This window comes from Heterodontus francisci, chromosome 18 (genome assembly GCF_036365525.1).
Source record: "Heterodontus francisci isolate sHetFra1 chromosome 18, sHetFra1.hap1, whole genome shotgun sequence".
In the NCBI taxonomy this organism is placed as follows: domain Eukaryota; kingdom Metazoa; phylum Chordata; class Chondrichthyes; order Heterodontiformes; family Heterodontidae; genus Heterodontus; species Heterodontus francisci.
The window spans coordinates 61,306,371-61,326,751 of NC_090388.1; the positions used below are offsets into that span (position 1 = coordinate 61,306,371).

At 42.9% G+C, this 20,381-nt stretch overlaps 1 protein-coding gene across 6 annotated transcripts in view; it reads right to left on the minus strand.

Annotated features, from left to right (window-relative positions):
- The window catches only part of LOC137379669 (proline-rich protein 5-like), a 185,655-nt gene that overhangs the window by 131,318 nt on the left and 33,956 nt on the right, over window positions 1–20,381 (minus strand). For 2 of the 6 annotated variants that reach the window (XM_068050844.1, XM_068050838.1), the window contains exons 1-3: window positions 13,564–14,057; window positions 11,884–11,964; window positions 7,255–7,303 (exon numbers count right to left, since the gene is read on the minus strand). In XM_068050844.1, the coding sequence (XP_067906945.1) occupies window positions 7,255–7,303; window positions 11,884–11,964; window positions 13,564–13,694 (261 nt within the window). In that variant the 5' untranslated portion in view covers window positions 13,695–14,057. The other 4 variants (XM_068050842.1, XM_068050843.1, XM_068050841.1 and 1 more) reach the window with 4 other exon arrangements.

Sequence of the window (20,381 nt, forward strand, 5' to 3'; positions counted from 1 at the left end):
TGGACGTTGTCTACGTGGACTTTAGCAAGGCCTTTGACAAGGTCCCGCCTGGTAGGCTGGTCCAAAAGGTTCGAACACATGGGATACAGGGTGAGCTAGCAAATTGGATACAAAATTGGCTTGGTGATAGGAGGCAGAGGGTGGTAGTGGAGGGTTGTTTTTCAGTTTGGAGGCCGGTGACCAGTGATGTGCCGCAGGGATTGGTGCTGGGCCCTCTGTTGTTTGTCATATATATTAATGACTTGGATGTGAATGTAAGGGGCATGATTAGTAAGTTTGCAGATGACACCAAAATTGGTGGTATAGTGGACAGTGAAGAAGGTTGTCTAAGGTTACAACAGGATATAGATCAACTGGGAAAGTGGGCAAGGGATTGGCAAATGGAATTTCATGCAGACAAGTGCGAAGTGATACATTTTGGGAAGTTAAACAAGGGCAGGACATATACAGTGAATGGCAGGGCCCTGGGGAGTGTTGTTGAGCAGAGAGACCTTGGGGTGCAAGTACATAGTTCCCTGAAAATGGCAACACAGGTAGACAGGGTGGTGAAGAAGGCGTATGGCATGCTTGCCTTCATCGGCCGAGGCACTGAGTACAAGAGTTGGGACGTCATGTTACAGTTGTACATAACGTTGGTTAGGTCGCATTTGGAGTACTGTGTGCAGTTCTGGTCGCCGCACTACAGGAAAGATGTGACTAAGCTAGAGAGGGTGCAGAAAAGATTCACAAGGATGTTGCCTGGTTTGGAGGGCTTGAGTTATAAAGAGAGATTGGATAGGCTGGGTCTGTTTTCCCTGGAGCGAAGGAGGCTGAGAGGGGACATGATACAGGTATATAAATTTATGAGAGGCATAGATAGGGTAGATAGCCAGAGTCTGTTTCCCATGGTAGGGGTGACTAAAACTAGAGGGCATAGATTTAAGGTGAGAGGGAGGAGGTTTAAAGGGGATCACAGGGGTAATTTTTTCACATAGTGGTTATCTGCAATGAGCTGCCTGAGGAGATGGTGGAGGCAGGAACATTAGCAACATTTAAGAGGCATCTGGACAGGTACTTGAATGAGCAAGGCATAGAGGAATATGGAATTAATGCAGGCAGGTGGGATTAGTATAGATAGGCATTATGGCCGGCATGGACGCAGTGGGCCGAAGGGCCTGTTTCTATGCTGTATAACTGAGTATCTATATCCGAGGCATCTAAACCTCTCCCTGAGCCCACTTGATTGTTTGTGCATGGGGTGCCATTCACTCTCTCCACCACTGACGCATAGTGGCAGCAGTGTGTACCATCTACAATACGTACTGCAGCAACGCACCCAGGCTCCTTATACAGCACCTTCCAAACCCACGACCTCTACCAGCTGGAAGAACAAGGGCAGCAGTTGCATGGGAACACCACCACCTGCAAGTTCCCCTCCAAGTCACACACCATCTTGACTTGAAACTATATCACCGTTCCTTCACTGTCACTGGGCCAAAATCCTGGAACTCCCTTCCCAAAACTATTGGTGTACCTACCTCACATGGACTGCAGTGGCAGTTCAAGGAGGTGGCTCACCTCCACCTTCTCAAGGGCAATTAGGGATGGGCAATAAACGCTGGCATAGCCAGCGACGCCCACATCCCATGAATGAATAAAAAAAAAACAAAGGTGTGTATGTATTAAAATGGTTGAGTTTTACAAGGATCCATTTGGGATGTCCTGAGGACATGAAAGGCACTAAAAAATGCAAGTCCCCCCCCCCCCCCCATTTGTGATAAAAAAGAATCATCTAAATATTAGAACAGTACTGGTTATAAACCAGCTTCACTCACTGGTGTCATATACCAGCTTAGCTCAATACAACTGTTGCGACAATAAGGTTGTTATCTGAGGTAGACTGGGAAGCAAATCATTCAATTCAAATGCAAACATCTTCCTATGAAGTGTGTTGGGGTGCTTTATTACAATGAAGGTACTATAAATACAAGTTGTTGCTGTTTGTTCCAATGTCTTTTTGATTAGCAGCTTTTTATTAATTAAGTTACACTTGATACTCATCATCTTTCTTGTTCAAATAAGTGAGTTTGTCAAAAGCTTTCAAAGAGAATCAGGCCAGATCGCTTCCATAGATGGTGGGAAAAGGAAAGGAACCGTTGCACAAGAATATTATTTAGATCATATTTGGCACGGTTGTCACAAACAACTTATTACTTATTTTCTACTACACGAGGAGCTAGCTATGCTCAATGATTGTGCTTTACTGCTATTCACTTATAAGGTAAGAAATAGAAGCAGGAGTAGGCCAACCGTCCCCTCGATCCTCCTTCACCCTTCAATAAGATCATGGCTGATCGGATTGTGACTTCAACTCCACTTTCCTGCCCATTCCCCAGAACCCTTGATTCTTTTGTAGATCAAAATATGTCTAACTCAGCCTTCTTTTACAACTGATTAAATTTGTTTGACTGTTAACCATAAACTTAAGTCTATCGTAAGGTTATTTCTAAAACGAAGGATGATCATGCAAAAGCATGGGATCAAAACAGTAGCTGAAACAAACAAGGCAGGGCTCTCTATTCATTCCCTTGGCATACGATAAACTTGACAAGATATCTGGGCCAGTAAAAAGAAACAGTCTCTCTGGGACATAGAATATACAGAAGTAAAAAATATCTAAAGTACAAGAGCAAAGCAACCCCCGAAACAAACACTTGACACCAAATAGTGTGAATGTAATACAATAATATGGTTCAGGAAGCATTCTTGAATATCTGTGACCCTCTTTTGCCAAGCCCCAGACCTGGCAGGTGGTTGGATAGGGTCAGGTGTTTTGCAATTTACTTGGCTGTAGATAACAAAAATCAAAAACCTTAATAATTTCAAAGGTTACTCCCTCCACTTAATGACATTATTTAAAAATAAATAGATTTTTAAATCACAAAAGCAAAATACTCCAGAGGCAGATTGATAACCTAGACCTTGGTGTATTGGGCACAATTTCAAAATTTGTGGATGATACAAAACTTGGAAGTATTGTGAACTGTGAGGAGGATAGTGCAGAACTTCAAAAGGGCATAGACAGATTGGTGGAATGGGTGGACAAGTGATTCATTTTGTTGGAAGAATGTGGAGAGACAATATAAAATAAAGAGTACAACTCTAAAGAGGGTGCAGGAGCAGAGGCACCTGGGAGTATATGTGCACAAATCATTGATGGTGGTAGGATAAGTTGAGAACACAGTTAGTTCACATAGCATCCTCGGCTTTATCAATAGAGGCATACAGTATAAGAGCAAGGAAGTTATGTTCAACTTATATAAAATACTGGTTCGGCCTCAATTGGAGTATTGCGTCCAGTTCTGGGGGCCACACTTCAGAAAGGATGTGAAGGTGTTAGAGCGGTTGTAGAAAAGATTCATAAGAATGGTTCCAGGGATGAGGAACTTCAGTTACATGGATAGATTGGCGAAGTTGGGACTCTTTTCCTTGAAGAGGAGATTTGATAGAGGTATTCAATATCATGAGGGATCTGGACAGAGACAGAGTAAATAGGGAGAAACTGTTGCCATTGGTGGAAGGATCAAGAATAAGAGGGCACAGATTTAAGGTAATTAGCAAAAGAAGCAATGACAACATTAGGAAAAACTTTTTCATGCAGCGAATGGTAAGGATCTGGAATGAGAGTGTGGTGGAGGTAGGTTCAATTAAAGTATTAATGAGGGAATTGGGTTATTATCTGAAAAGGAAGGTTGTGCAAGACTACGGGGAGAAGGCAGGGTAGTGGCACTAGGTGAATTGCTCCTTCAGAGAGCCAGCAGACATGATAGACTGAATGGCCTCCTTCTGTGCTGCAACCATTCTATGATTCAATGCTGGAAACCTGAAATAAAAACAGAAAATGCTGGACAACACATTCAAAAACTCAAGTCCTAAGTCAGACATGTGACAATCCTATCAATATTTAATGTTCATGAAATATATCAAGAAAACCCTGTTAGAAAGCAGAGCTATCTAAACCTCCCTAGAGTAATGTTTCGACCAAGGGGGGAGGAGTGCAGTGTCTTTCCTGGTTCCACTTCTCCACAGGCCACAACATATATTTAAATGTTTACCCAGATACCGATGCGGTCAATCATATATTCTACTTTTTTATTCCTGAATAAAATACACCAACCAGGTTTCTTTAACAAACAAAAAAATTATCAGTTTATTATAAAACAAGACTTAACCAGTAACCAAGCAAAGCATTAACACACAGATTGAAGTTTGAAAGTTTCCTTTTCACCTTAGCCCACCACCCGCATCCCACCCCCCCCACCCACCTCCACACACACAGATGTTAACCGAAAAATAGAGATGTTCTCTTTTGAGCTCTATTACAACAAAAAAGTAAAAAAAAAATACTTTGGCCAATCCTTGCTAATTCTTGAAGAAAAAAAAGAGAAAATGTGGAAAGATGTCAGATGTCCTTTTTTTTGTCTGGCGTCCGGGTATACGGGGACGGGTCACTGGGATCCTTTTCTGGAACAATTTGTTCAGGTGGTGTCGAGGATTTATCTGGCAGGTTTTTCCAGAATCTCAGGAGAAATGCAGCAACTGGGGTTTCAGACAGGCCTTTCAGGCAGAATGCAACATCAATTTCTCTATTTCTTACAGTCGCTTCCAAGAGCTTCTCAAAGAGATGGAAAAAGCTGAGTTGGGGTTTGTCCTTGACAGGTTGATTTTTTTAACTCCTTTTTAAACATTGTCCAAACCCCAACTGACTGTTTTGGTTTTGCTGTGGACAATGTCTCAAGAGTCAAGCTTCCTGACCCCTATAAATGTTGACCTGTCACTTCTCCGTAAACATCTTTCCCAAGTCAAAAAGTTCCCGCTGGGTACTTATCTGAAGACAAGTGACTTCCAGTAAGGGTTGTTTACAAACCAAATCCAAAAGCCCTTCTGACTACTTTTTTTTTTAAAGAAAACACAAAGTCCAGCATCGATGGAATCCTTTTTTCAGTTTTAAAACACAAGTCCTCAAACGTTAACAAAAAATTTAAGCGCTTTCGTAACAGTAAGCAACAAGGCTTATACAACAGCAACAGTAGGAACAACTTGCACATATACAGCACCTTTAATGTCAGACAACAACAGGGTGCAAGACAAATAATGAGTCAGTAAGGGGAAAATTAGGAGAGATGGTTCAAAGTTTGTAAACAGATGGGTTAGAGAGTCATTTATGGCATAGAAGACCATTCAGTCCATCATGTCCATGCAATCCAGTCAGTCCCACTCCCCGCTCGATCCCCATAACTCTGCAAGTTTATTTCCTTTCGAAATCATTGATCATCTCCACTTCCACCATCCTCGTGGACAGTGAGTTCCAGGTCATTACCACTCGCTGTGTAAAAAAGCAAGTTCTTCCTCACATTCTCCCTGCATCTCTTGCCCAAAACCTTCAATCTTTGTTCCCTAGTCCTTGCACCATTAGTTAATGGGAACAGTTTTTCCTTATCTAACTTATATAAGCCTGTCATAATCTTGCACACCACCTCTAGTAAATCTCCCCTAAATCTCCTTTGTTCTAAGGAGAAGTACTCCAGCTTTTTCAACTTAACCTTGTAACTAAAATTCTCCATCCCTGGAACAATTCTGCTCAATCTCCTCTGCACCCTCTCAAGGACCCTCATATCTTCCTAAATTGTTGTGACCAGAACTAGACTTTAATTGGGGCCTAACCAGAGCTTTATAAAGGCTCAGCACAACTGCCCTGCTTATGTACTCTATGGCTCTATTTATAAAGTCCAATATCCCATATGCTTTGCTAACCACACTCTCAATATGTGCTGGCACCTTCAAAGATCGATGCAGTGCACCCCTAGGTCCCTCTGCTTCTGCACTCTCTTTGGAACTGTGCCATTAAGCCTAAGGGTTTTGAAGAATATTTTAAGATGGAGTGAGAGAAAGAGGGCAAGGTTTAGATGGGACTTCTAAACAGTAGGACAGTCATGAGTAAATACTCCAGCACTAAGGATGGCGCAAAGAGGGGGTGAACTTCATTGGAGGCTGGAGTCAGAAGAACAGTGTTCAGTAATGGATATATACCTGGAGAGAGTTGTAGAGATAGGGTGAGGCAAAGCCATGGAGGGATTTATCGATGAGGACAAGGATTTGAAATGTGATATGTTGGGGGATTGTGAGCCAATGTAGGGCAGTAGGCTATGTAGGAAAGGATATGTTCAGCAGAGTCTTGGACAAGCTGAAGTTTACAAAGGGTGGAGGATGGGAGAACAAAATAAACTGTTGAAATACTCAAGTCTGGAGATGGGAGAAACAGGAGGTTAACGTCATGAAAGAGTTGAGCTTAGAAAGGGCTATGAGTTCGGCAAGGAACTGCAAAGAGATGGAGGTCCTGTGATGGAGTGGGTAGGAGACTATGGGAGGCAAGGGTGGTGGACAGGTCCGATACTTCTAACACAAACATAATTCTTATAGCCCATGTGGTATATTTGAAGCCAACTCAGGAGCTCACTGTGCAGTAAATTCTAGGTATACATCAATGTCCTGCTCCCTGTGCTGTACTGTGTTGAGGAACTCCTGACAGTGGCTCTCGTGGAAAATACTATGTGAGTGAAGCCCTTTGACAGGATGTTTGGTATTGTGGAAAATGTATCCCTCCTAGACCATTACTAGGCAGAAATGAACCAGGAAGGGCTGATAAAAGGTCGTTGTTCAAGTGGTGGAAATATGTGTTGTTACAGGCTCGGAATTCTGCAAAATGCAATTGTGCACTTGTCAGAGGAAGGTTATTTAAAAAAACACTCAGTAAAAAAAAAAAATGTAATTTGCATAGTGGTTCTTCTCTCAAACAATATCAATTTGGGAAATGTCCAGTTCCTGAAATAATTTCCACTACGGGATCTATAACGAGACCTACTGGAGAATAACTATACTTCCTCCCTGTGTGTTTCACTTCTTCTCTATCCTAATCCTAAACACAATAATCTATTATATGTAGAAAATGCCGTAATGATGTCACAACACGTTCAATATTATCAACACACATGCAGTGTCACTAAAGCCCTGTAAAGGTTCTTTAGGAACCCTGGGTTTCAGACAGCAAGGGCTGCTTCCTCCTCACCCCCAGATGGGAGCGTGTGTACTCTGTGCTGCCAATTTTCCACTTGTATTATATGGGGGCAGAGATCAGTACTGTAGATATTTAAAAAAATCAAAGTCTGTACATTAGCATTTCAGAGTGGCGACTGAGGAAAAACGCATGATACTGACCTGAAGATATTCTGTGAAAAATGATCCAAGCTCAGTTTTCAACAACTGCCTGTACCAAGAAAGGGGGGGGAAAAAAAATCAAGATTAAAAGCAAGTTGAGGCAGTCTAAACCAGTTGCTACTTGGCATGGATTCACAGCTCAAAAACGCCCTAGCTAGCAAGTTCACTCAAAGGCCACAGGAAGATGGTGTGAGAAAAAAGTTCAATTGGTGCAGCAAGTGGTGCTTTTCTGAGTTTATGACCAAGACACATTGCATCAGTAAAGTAGAGTGAGTTTTACTCTGCTTCTAACTATGATATACCTGACTTTGGGTCGTGTTGATGGCGACACAGTAGGGATTATTTTAACCACACTCGCCAAGAAACCCACAGGATTGAGTGACTTCAATGTAGAGTCAAATTGGCATGATGTAAAACCAGCATTGCACTCGATCCTGTCAGTTTCCCAAAGGGCGAGTTAGGTTAAAATTGCACCAATCCCTCCTCCCAGGGTCTGAAATGCAAAGTGTTCCCACATCACAGTTAGTGGAAAATTTAATCAAGGAAACAATCACCAACTTAAAAGTCGTACAAGTTAAGAACATAAAAAACACCACTTCAACTCAACATGAACAGGCCATTTAGCCTCTGCAGCCTGTTCTTTCATTCAATTAGATCATGGCTAATCTGAAATTTAATACTGTTTTAAAATAAACAAAAACAAAAATGTTAACTAAAACAGGATAAAAATCACTTAAACCCAGCTACACACATATGGGCTGGATCTTATGTAGGAGGCGGGGCTTCCAGCGCTGGTCTGAAAAGACAGGGGTGGGGGGGGGGAATCCCTGCCTCTGCATTTTTTCTGACCCCCAGCGCAATCCTCTGATTTTTGGGGTCAAAATTTAAGGAGGCAGGATCCCTGTCCCTTTAAACACTTAATAGGGATGGGGATTCCGCCCCCAAGAGTTGCCAGCCAATTACAGGGCTGGCAGCTCAACAGTATCGGCAGCAGGAGCAGTGGCCACTGCAGGTACTGCAAAGGCCTCAAACCCAGGCCCAACTTTGGAACCTCGGATCAGAAGTAGGTGAGGCAGGATCGCCGGGGTCGATCCGGAAGGCCCTGACGAGGGCGGTGGGTGTTCGGTCCAGAAGAGGGGTCCCGGGGGTACAGTAGCTCCCGGGAGGTACAGAGGTCCTCCGTGGGCCACGAATTGCCCATGAAGGGGGGACCCCACCCCCCAAGCCTGCAGAGAGGGCGCCTCGTTTGCCAAGGCTTCCTCCCCGCACGGCGGAGACCCACCCCCACTGGTAAGTTCCCCTTGATGGCAGGAAGAGGCCCTTAATTGGCCGTCAATAGGCCACTTAAGGAACTCAATTGGCCTCTGGGCAGGAAGGCCGACATCAGCCCATCCCGCCCCCAAGAAGATCAAGTCCGGCAATCCCGGCGTCGGGTTCCATGGCAGCAGCTGCTGCTCCAATTCTCTGGCCCTCATCCTCACCACGGAACCCGACGCTGGACTGAGAACAAAATCCAGCCCATATGTGTATACACAAACGCAGCAAAACAAAGTTCAGAATGTGTTCAAGAACACAGCATAGGTTTTTAGATTGTTTTGGATAAATATCCCAGTGTCACTTTTATGGCCTAACACTATTTTAACCCCTTGACTGACATGTGAAACACTCCACTCTTTGTGTTATGCTCTGTATTTATCATCAATAGTCTTTTGTTATTTTAGTCTGCTTTCTAAATATTTCAGCTCAAATATCAATCACTGCGGTAACTCCAGGAAGTGTTTGATCCTTCAAAATAGAAGAGAAAATTGGTATGATCTACAGTCTGCGTTTGGAGAGATTGTACAGCTCAACATTGTGTAGCTCAACATTGTGTACCTTTACTGAAGGTACATATAAACCAAGAATTGAAAGTGGGACCTTCCTATCTGTATGACTTGGTTTATGCTGAGTTAGTTGATATCAGCTAGGGCATGACTAATAATGTTACAATGGTGGGGTAGTATTCAGCGAAGAAAGCACAAGTTGTAGAGTTTTAACTGGTAGTGCTGGAATTAATTTGTTTTAATGCAGTGTGTCAGGAAACCCTATATGCCAAATGGGAAATATTAATTTCATTGTTTGGAAACTTACATTAGACTTTTCATGGAAGAAAGCCGACAGTAACTTTTTTTTAAAAAAGCAGCCATGCTGGCCATTGCCATTTACATCTGAAACACCAGGAGATTGAACTGGAGACAAAAAGTCTAACAAGAAGCCCAGCCAGAACAATGCTTTGGCTAACTGAGTAGATTAGCCATATGATCCTCATTAGTGAGCCATTCAAAGTCATCCTAGGGCATTCATAAGTGGAGGTGTCCCTCCAGGGGGAGAGGGGTGGGGAGGGGGGAGTGCAGGGGGGAAAAACACTGGTAACACTACCCAAGAGGAGTTTTGGGTTTTAGACTTTGGACCTCATTTAAAACAAAGGGATTGATAGAACCATATGACTGCCTGCTCATCTCTGAAGAAACTAGGATTTTTGTGAGACAGACAGCAGACAAGGAGTAACTGGGTGTACAACAGCGAAGAAGGTGGCTGCTCCCTTGTCTCTCTCTATCTCCAGAAAATATCATGAAAAGAACTGTCTGCGACTGGGGGACCCTCCAAGCCTACAGACCACTACAGCCAGCAACCAGGGGAAGAGAATCAACTACCAATTCTGCCTTCAGGAAAACTTTGACCTGCGAGGACTTCAAAACTACAGCTTCAGCCGAGGACTTGATTTGCAAACTGCATTTAAGTTCCATTTATTCTGGACTTTAATCCAACCACTAAATCGGTTTCCCTCTGGAGTGTGTGTGTCTGTGTGTGAGATGTAGAGGCCTGCACAGGTCGGCAAGAAAGAACCCGACCCGAACCCAACTGAACCTCAGCGGGCCCGAGCCCAACCCGACCCAAACACGACCATCCGTTTACTTACTTTCGGGCTCGGAATCTCCACGAAGCTGCAGCGCATGCGTGATGACGTCATAGTGATGTCACTCGCTTCCTGCGCAGACTCAGTTTCATCCCGGACTCCCAGCTCAGGTAAGTGTTTTTAATTCCAGTACTTACCAGCAGAGCGCTTACCCTGTGTGTCCGGCCCAACCCAACCCGACTCGATCCGGACTCGGCCCATCCCGAGCCCGAAAGCCGTACTCTGAAGATGGGCCCGACCCGAACCCGACAGGTGTCGTCGGGTCCCGACGGGTTCAGGTCGGGTAGCAGGCCTCTAGTGTGATGTTCATGTGAATGTGTGCGTGAATGTATGGCGTATTTTTAAAAAAAAATTTTAATTGGGTTAGAGTGTTAAGCATAATAAACTTACCTTTCTTGTTTAAACTCAAGAAAACCAGTCCGATTGGTTCTTTTGCAATCACATTAAAGGAAAAAGGTAAAACACTCACTGAGGTGGTAAGCACAACAACTGTTTTAAAAAAGGAATAAACCCAGTTGAGGTCAAAGAGGAGGAAGGGCAAGAGGGGACCAGAGACACCCCACCCCCCACCACCTCCCCTTCACCTGGCCGTAACAAGTGCAACAATATTTTCACTGGCACAGGTGACTCCTACTGATGTTACACAATCCTTATGCAAACCTTGCGACATATACACAACAAATTGAGGGCAGCTTGACAGCTCTGCTGATGGAGCATGGCAGAGGATTAATGATTTGGAATCTCACAGGGAAAGGTTGCGAGTTCCATTCCTGGCCTGAATTGAGGAAGCCCATTTCAGCCAGAGTTGGTGTGAGGAAGCATTTGTTGTTCCTCTCCTGATCACTATTCAGTAATCACTACTGGAAATGCAGCTGTAGACATCTACAAAGGATGGAATCAGGTTCAGCTGTGATGAGTCACAGTCAAATGGTCCACCTACACACACTACCCAAGCTTGAATTTTTTTTAATTGTCATTTTAGATGAGTTACTGAAGGATCACAGCTGCCTTCACAGCATACCCAAGTAAGACTTGCCATCTTGAGAATAAGAGGGGTAGGGATGAAAACAGGAGGAGAAAATAAATATCTTAAATGTTTAATGCACCAAAATGTCCCAACTGGACACTTCCAGCCATGATTCCAGAATACGAAAGCATGGCGATCAGTGTTGGTCCTATGAAACTGCCTGCTCACTGACATATCTCATAGCTGACACGAGTGGTTAATTGGTTACTAAGCACATGATAAGACTTGAAAATATTGGTCATTGGGAGAAAGGGAAAGAACAATTAAAGCAGTGGTTCAAGAAGGCAGCTCACCACCACCTTCTCGAGGGCAATTAGGGATGGGCAATAAATGCTGGCCTTGCCAGCGACCCCCACATCCCATGAAACAAATAAAAAACAATTACTTTATAACAGGTAGATTTACTATCTTTTCACATGCCCCAACTTGAGAGAATACTTTATTACAGAAAGCACCACTTTCTCTCATCAAAATTTAACTTCAAAGAGTTGTTCCCAAATGACTGGCTGATCAATGGATCAAATTATTGATAGAAATTATTTGTTTTGAGTCCTCCTTCTTAAATCAGGCATGCTCAATTAAACAGTCCACCACTTCAGCAACAAAAAGGTTTACCTCAAAAACACAGAAATTCTTGCTTGCTCACCTGACTCCCTCGTTGAGATTATAAAGTTCATTATCGGGTAAACCTTTCCGCTGGAACACAGCAATTACAGCATTCTGTATGCTGGAAAACAAGGATTCAGCATTTGTCTAAAACTGGACCAATTTAATACAGTCATGGGTCTGTACTGCCTGTTAGCACATTGTAGTGACTGATAATCAGTCAGACGTCTACATTTCAAGTCAGTAGTGCACATTCTTTTGTATTAATATCATGACACCCAGACTCATCTTATAAACTATTTGGCCTCTTTTGACTCGAATTGAACTAAATCAATCGTGTGGTGGTGCTGGGAGGAGGAAAAGCAGCTGTGGGTTAAAGTGCAGTTAATTTCTTTTATTAAAGATCTGGTAGATTCCACTAGTTAGTTTAAAAGGGACGACTAGCATTACTGTGAACACACCAGGACTAATAGATGCAGATTTACACACAAAGGTCTAGATTGATTAATAAAGACAGTTCACAGACAGACCCTTTTCTCTGGAGGGAGGACCCTAAATATACTTCTACAAATGTCTAGTGCAGTACACAGGCTTTGCACAAACATCTCTTTTCAAATGTGCAACTTTGCAAATTTTAGCAGTGGTACAAACAATTCCACTTATTGAGAAAAAACTATTGCAAGCATGGGATTAATAATAAATACCTGCCTTTCATAAGCAGATATCTCAGTTTAATACACTTTTTCTACAGAGAAACTAATTTCAAAGCACCTATCTGGGGAGATCCACTGACTTTTTAGCATATGCCTATTAGACCCACATTTTAGAATCTGTAGGAGGAGTTCTGTCTTGGCTGCTCCATTTGTAGATGATGTCAAAGCTGTGCAGAGTCCATCATCACTGCTTTATTGACCCAAATCATTTTTATAAATCTTCAAATTAGGTACTATTTTTGTATTTAAATGCATACCTTTGGGTTATAACTTCATGTTTTATTATATGCATATATTTACTGTATAAAATTCAGTAAGTTTGCAGATATTGCCTAGTAAACAATGTAGCTGTCACCTCACCCCTGAATATTTCCTTTGTGGGGTGAGGATATCTCTATTCAATAAACCTGACCAACTTTTGAAGATGCAGATTGCTGCTACTAAATCCAGAAACGCAAAGAATCTCCACTGTTAAGGACATGTTCCTGGGTAAGAATTGAGGTGCAAGCTCTCCACAGAAGATGGGGAAGAGTCATTAAACTAATCTGGGGGTGGGTCCGTACATCCATGTACTTAGAATGAGTGGGCAAACTGGAATTCCAGCAGTGGGTGCAGTTGGGGAGAAATGCAACATTGTCAATATTGGAGAAATTAGATATATTAGTAGAATTGTGTAACTTTAGCCTAACTCGCCGTGCTGGAAACAGTGGGGATAGGGTGGACCGCCAGTTTTACACCCCACTCAATATTACTCTTTGACTGTGGGTGGAACGCCAGGATTGCACTGGAGCCCGTCAGTTTGCCGACGGGCGAGTTAGGTTAAAATGGGCCTCTATTGGAGCCTGCTTGCAAACTTATTTGAACAGATGGAGCTGGGTGTTTTGAGTTCTACAAACGTGCATTGCAGAGGTTAGATTTGCAAAGTAAGAGCGAGCGAGTGTTATCAGTGAGCAGCAAGATCCAATTGTAACAGTGTCTATGGGAGCGCAGCTGTTTAGAGGCTTTACCTGTTCCAGGTGGCGTTGGAGCCGGCGCGTCTTTGCTGGGTCCCCCGCTCCTCCAAGGCTGCCTGCTCCCTCTTGCCCAGGTCGCTGAGGCTGGGCGAACTCATGAACTTCGGTCTGCGGAAATTCCTCATGGTTAGTACAAAAACGCGCACGGCAAAGAAAAAAGGGAGAGGAGAGAACCCCGCTTCGCTGTTGCAGGGTGTGTGTATGGGGGTGGGGTATTCACTGCCCACAGTTAGTGGCCTCAGGAATCACCCAGACGGTGATAAAACCAAAAGCCAACTCTTCTGAAGTAGCTTTAGAACAGAAACCGTCTGATAAATAACGGTTAATGTTTCACCGGAGCTTTTTTTTGGGGTAAAGAAAAGCGTACCAAACTCAAGGTGATCACGTTCAGCTACATTCCACATTCTGGGGAGTGCAGACTGTGCTAAATGTAAGCAGCAACCTCAGTAAGTACAGGAAAAACAAATCACACACGTAAATGCTGCACATCTCACACACACACACTGGCCAGCGGATCTGACGACGTGACTCCACCCGTGCTGCTTTCAGAAGGATTACTTTGGATGGGGGTTGCAATATATTGGCAACAGGTTTAAATTTAAAAAAAACTTTCATCTAGAACAAGAAGAATGCGAAAAGTTCCATGACGGTAAGTGTGAAATGCAACAGTGTGTGAATGTTCCTGTCGCAATTTCCTAAAAAAGAACTAAAAGGGAGAAAATCTTTTATGAGGACAGTTTGCACCTTGTACTGAACATACTTTGGGCAGCAGCTCACTTCCTGCTATGGAACATATTGATCACACAGTTTGAACTAATTGCTACAAATGCAGTTTTAAAAAAAAATGTTTCCAGTGACTGTTCAAAGAGTCACATTTTAATTATTATTTTTAAGTTAAACTAACAGACACAATCTTACACAATAAGAGCTCATGACCCCGACAAATTTGTGGGGACAGTTGGCTGAATTTTTCATCGGAAGCTGAAGTCCCGCTGTCGAGGCTGAAAGTGGGAGCCAACCCTTCTCTAGCAGGCGGTGGGAGCGTGGGGTAGCATTATGCTGGCAGCAATAGGCCACCACCACAGCCGCCGTCCAATTGAGGATGCCGGCTTGCTCCCAAGCAATGTCATCCCAATCAGAGGGCCAGCAGCCTTGGCAGCACCACCAATGTCGAGGTGCTCTCGAAGACACGGCAGTTATTTTTGAACAGCTGGGGCCAGGCAGGCAGACCCTGGCAATTGGTGGGGTCCAGGCTGTTTGGGTGTTGTGGTACATCAGCAGTGCTGTAGCCACGGAGGCTACAATTGCCACCGCAGGGCCCCAAGTGGGGCCCATCAACGAGGGCCCTCCCTGGGAATCTGCTAGAAGGCTGCCAAGGTTTACCTGACGGTCTCCCCATGCAGTGGCGGGCCCTCCCAACGTAGGCAAAATGCCCACGGGGGTGGGAAGTGGCCCTTAATTGGTCTCTTAAATGGCACCACTAAGGTTCCCACCACTGACAATATGCCATGGCAGCTAGAAGATCTTGGGCTGCCTGATGCCTTTCCCTGCCATACTGCCAGCCTTCCTACTTCCCACCCTGTCTCCAAAGGGCTGGGAATATTCAGCCCAAATGATTCAGATTTAGACACATCCCATTCAGCCTTGGCTCAGTGGTAGCACTCTCAGTTCTGAGTCAGGATACTGTGGCTTGAATCCCTACTCCAGAGACTTCAGCCCATGAACTAGGCTGACATTTCAGTGCAGGACTGAGAGAGTACTGCACTGTCACATGTTGTGGGTGATGTCTGTCTTGGGCAATAGCCTAAAACTAATGACAGTGACAGAGCAGCTGATGTTACACTCCATCCAATTGTTTTCTGTTGAATAAGATGTTAAACCGAGGTGCCTGTTTCCCTGCTCAGGTGAACTAGAAAGATCCCTTGCTATTATTTGAAGTGGAACATAAGAGTTCTCCCAGTGTCCTGGCAAAAATTTATCTTTTAGCCAAAAACCAGTAAAACACAGATTATCTGGTCATCTATGTCATTGCTCTTTGTGGGACCTTTCCGTGCTGCCATGTGGGCCTAGTCTACAATGAGTGGCTATTACACAGACATGATGGGCCAAATGACGACCTCCTGTGCAGTAAGTTTCTATGTGACTAGACTTCAAAAAAGTACTCTGAGATGTCCTGCGATGTGAAAGGCACTATATGAATGCAAATTTTTTTAAATTTCTTTTGCCATTATAGGAATGTAACAATGCATAAAATCAGCTTGTCCATTTGGCAGGCTGTGTGGAATTCCTTCTATTGATAATCTTCCCAAACTATCTAATATCTTGAGGAAAGGTTTTGCAAAGATCCCTCCATCCCTGTCAAAGTAAGTGAACCAAAACTCCAGAATATCTATCTAACCTCCAGGTTTGGGCTCAGTTGTAGTACCCTTGTCTCTGAGTCAATACGTCAAGGATTCAAGACTTGCTCCACAGCTTGAGCATATTATCTAAGCTGACACTGTAGTACAGTACTGAGGGAGTGCTGCACTGCCGGTAGTGCCGTCTTTCGGATGAGGCGAGGCTCCGTCTGCCCTCTCACATGGACATAATAGTTCCCGGGCACTACTTTGAAGATAAGCAGGGGAGTTCTTCCCAGTGTTCTGGCTGATAGTTATACCTCAACCAAAATCACCAAAAACAGATTATCTGGTCATTATCACATTGCTGGTTGTGGAACTGTGCTGTATGTAAATTGAGTGCCACATTTCCTACATTACAACAGTGACTACATATCAAAAGTATTTAATTGATTGTAAAGCACTTTGGGACAACCCAAGGTCATGAATGATGCTATATAAATGCAATTATTTTTTCTACTTCCCTGACCTGTCACCATCCATAACATAACAATTCCATATTCCTTAAATCTCTGAACTTATCCTTATAACCCTCAATTCTGTTTCCAACCATATATTCATCAACCATTTTTTCCAAAGGTGTCAATCAACACATTAAGTACTTTGGCTGGGACTACAATATTCAAAAAGGAGGAGGAAGAAAATCTTAGTAATCTCAAGTTCCTGACCAAAAGATTTAAAAAAAGCTAGAAATTACTGTCTGTATGTTACCATATTAAATACTTAATGCACTGATGTGACTTTCATTATTTTAAAGTAGGCTTTAATCCATTTATAATATATTAAACCACTATTAAAATATAGATATATGAGTGTCATATGTTAAATGATCATATGTCAGTATCACTGACAGTAACTTCTAGGCTTAACTGCATAATTTGTCATCTGATAACATTTTTGCTGATCGTTAAACTTCACTATACTGGGAAGACACATTGTGGTATAAATGAGTCTTGGGTGGTGTGGAAAACAGGACAATAATGCATCAACAGCTCATTTTACGCTCCGCCCAATTTTCTTTTAGAATTTATACCCCTTTAATTTGGTGCACCTTCAACACCATACCACCTTATAAAAGGTATTGGGATGAATTTTCTTAGAGATTTTCTACTCCAATCTAACTCAGTCAGAAGTTTGGTGGCGACTCCAATTAAGACTATAAAACAGGGTTTCAGCTGAAATTACAGCAGCAGAGGTCCTGATGAAATTCATCTTGCTGGTTTATTTTATAGCATTGAATTTTTAAGCACATAAAAAGTACAAGGATAAACACTGAATGAGTGGGATCGCTTAGAGATAAGTACTTGAGAATAAGAAGATCCTTTGTAAGTGCTTTACCTCAGTGTTTGCAAAGGAAAGTGGAAATTGGATGTTGGGGTACCTGGGAGGAGTTAGTAAAGCCACTACTGGAGTCAAATATTTGAATGCAAACTATATATTAAAAGAAGTACTAAAAGTATAAAAGTCACCAGATCCAGATGGAAAGCACACCTGACTACCAAGTGATGTTAGGAAGCTGTTTGCAAAAGCTAACCATAGAAATTCTGCCAAAGCTCTGAAGAGTGATGTATGTTACGCCCTGTTCAAGAAAGTGCAAAGGAATAAGGAAGGAATTTACAGGCCAGTTAGTCTTATCTGAGTTATGAGTAAACTTCTTGATATGATAAACCCTTAATATGAGATGAAATTCAGGAATGCTCAGAAAAGTGTGGATTTGTAAAGAGCAGGTTGGGAAAGGATTGGGACATCACCCCAGTTGAAGCACCAGCACTGGTTCAGATAGCAATGGCCAAGTATCCTCCCTTTCTGCTGTAATTTATATGACTCCATGTAAATCAGAGTTTTAAGATTAATGATTACCTAGGTAAATGTACCGGTATTGTAGAGTGGTTCATACATAGTACAGAAATTCCAAATGGGGAGGTTGCAATGTTACACAACTAACTGGATAAATGATTTTTTTTCATATGCAGGGAACTTTATGTCTTTAACTTGTACATTTTTGAAACTTATAAATCCCTGTAAACTGATTTGGCACAGTCAGATGTAGCATTGTTTTGTAGATTTGCACCAAGTATATGGAATACACAATGTAGTGCACACCTCTCCCTCTGTGGCAGGAACAATTTTTTTGCCAATGGAAATTAAGTGATAAAATTACAATTTGTATATAATGTGCCAAATAAAAGCAGGTAAGTGAAGAACTTACATACATGATGGTATAGGGCTTGCAGGTGTACTTGTGGATTCATGAGTTGAGGTAAGATTGGCCTAAAACTAATTCAGGGTAACAAGCACACCTGCTGTCTACCTGTTATTCTGTATCCCACTAACTAACAGTGGTAATTCTGACCATTTGATATTTCTAACATGCACAGAAAGCCAATATCACATTAAGACAAACTATGTTAAAATTAATTCAAGAACAATAGCACAAACGGATTAGGTAATCATTAGGATATTTTTAAAAGGGAGAAATGCATGATAAATTTATCAAAAATAACTATTAAAGTCAAATTGTCAAATAGAGTAAACTTTAGGTTAAAGACCTTCGTGGCACTGGTAGTAAAACAAATGAATTTAAATAATTTGAGCACATTTTGTAATGTTTGCCCTGTTCTTCTGTTAGTGACATTAAGAAAACAAGGAGGCAGGCAGCCAATTAAGGTAGTTAAGGCCCCAATTAGGGGCAATTTTGCAGTGTTGCCAGAACGTTCCCACTGGCGGAGTGGCCCTCGGCTGTGTGCGGAGACTGCTAGCTCATTGGAGGCAGCCTCCCTGTGACAGGTCGGGGCTAGGGTGGGGGTGGAGAGGAGGTGCACATCGGAACCGGAGGCTCCATACCCCACTGCCAGGGCTGTGTGGATGAAAGACTACAACAGTGGTCACGTCCATTCCTGCAGAGGTGTTTCCCCTCCACCCAGAGGTCCCTTCCGGCTTCAAGAGTCTTCAGTGCAGCCTTTCTGAGTTGGTCAGTGAGGGCACCTCCATTTTTACGTGCCCTCGTGGTCCCTGACCTGCCTCAGCAGAGCCCACCTCTGACAGGGACGGCCCTAAGGATAGTGAGTGAGGAAGCGGCCAATTAGGAATCCACTTCCTGGAAGATTGCACCACCAGTCTCGCTGCTGGCAAGTGCAAGCTTATGACACCCATTTGGTCCAGACGTCGGGGTCCCACACCCTGCAGGAAATTGCCACCCATTGAGTCTAAGCCAGCTCTTTGCTAGAGTAAAACTAATATCACTGCCCAGATCTCTCCCAATATCTCTCTATCTTTCTCTGCTTCAAACATTTATCCAATTTTTCTTGAAAAAGGTGCTATCCAATCCCTGTGGCAAAGCATCCTATGCTCCAACAAACTTCTGTATGAAGACATTTTTCCTGATTTCTCCCCTCACTTTCTCAGTGATAATTTTAAATTGATAATCTCTTGTCATAGACTCCCCAGCCAGAGCAAATGGTCTTTCCCTATTCACTCTATCAAAACTGTTCATAATTTTATAAACCTCTACCGAATCGCCTCTTAGCCTTCTTTGCTTCAATAGAACTAGTCCCGGTATCTCAAATCTTTCCTCATAACTATAGTTTCCCATGTCTGACATAATCCTAGTGAATCTACGTTGTACGTTCCTTTTTATGGTCCTTTCTATAATGAGGTGTTCAAAAATGCACATGGTACTGCAACTTAGCCTAAGCAGCCTTTTGTATAAATTCATCTTTATTTCTTTATGCTTGTATATTATGCCCCCATGTATAAAATCCAAAATAATAGAGGCCTCTTTTATTTAAGGCTCACTCACATTTTCAGAGTGTCCTTTATTTGAAGTCCTAGGTGACCCTGCTCATCCAAACCCTTCAGAGTCTTGTACTGAGAGTATGCTGAGAGGGGGAGGCGGTGGCATAGTGGTAATATCACTGGACTAGAAACCCAGAGACCCAGGCTAATGCTCTGGGGACATGGGTTTGAATCCCACCATGGCAGATGGTGAAATTTGAATTCAATTAATAAAAGATCTGAAATTTAAAAAATCTAGTCTAATGGTGACCATGAAACCATTGTTGATTGTTGTAAACCATTGTCGATCTGGTTCACTAATGTCCTTTAGGGAAGGAAATCTGCTGTTCTTACCTCGCCTGGTCTAGATGTGAATCTGGACCCACAGCATTGTGGTTGACTCTTTAATGCCCTCTGAAATGGCCCAGCAAGCCACTCAGTTGTATCAAACCGCTACAAATACAAAGAAAAGGAATGAAACCGGATGGACCACCCGGCATCAACCTAGGCACTGGAAACCCAGCCCTGTCGACCCTTAAAGTCCTCCTTACTAACATCTGGGGGCTTGTGCCAAAATTGGGAGAGCAGTCCCACAGACAAGTCAGGCAACAGCCTGAAATAGTCATACTCACAGAATCATAC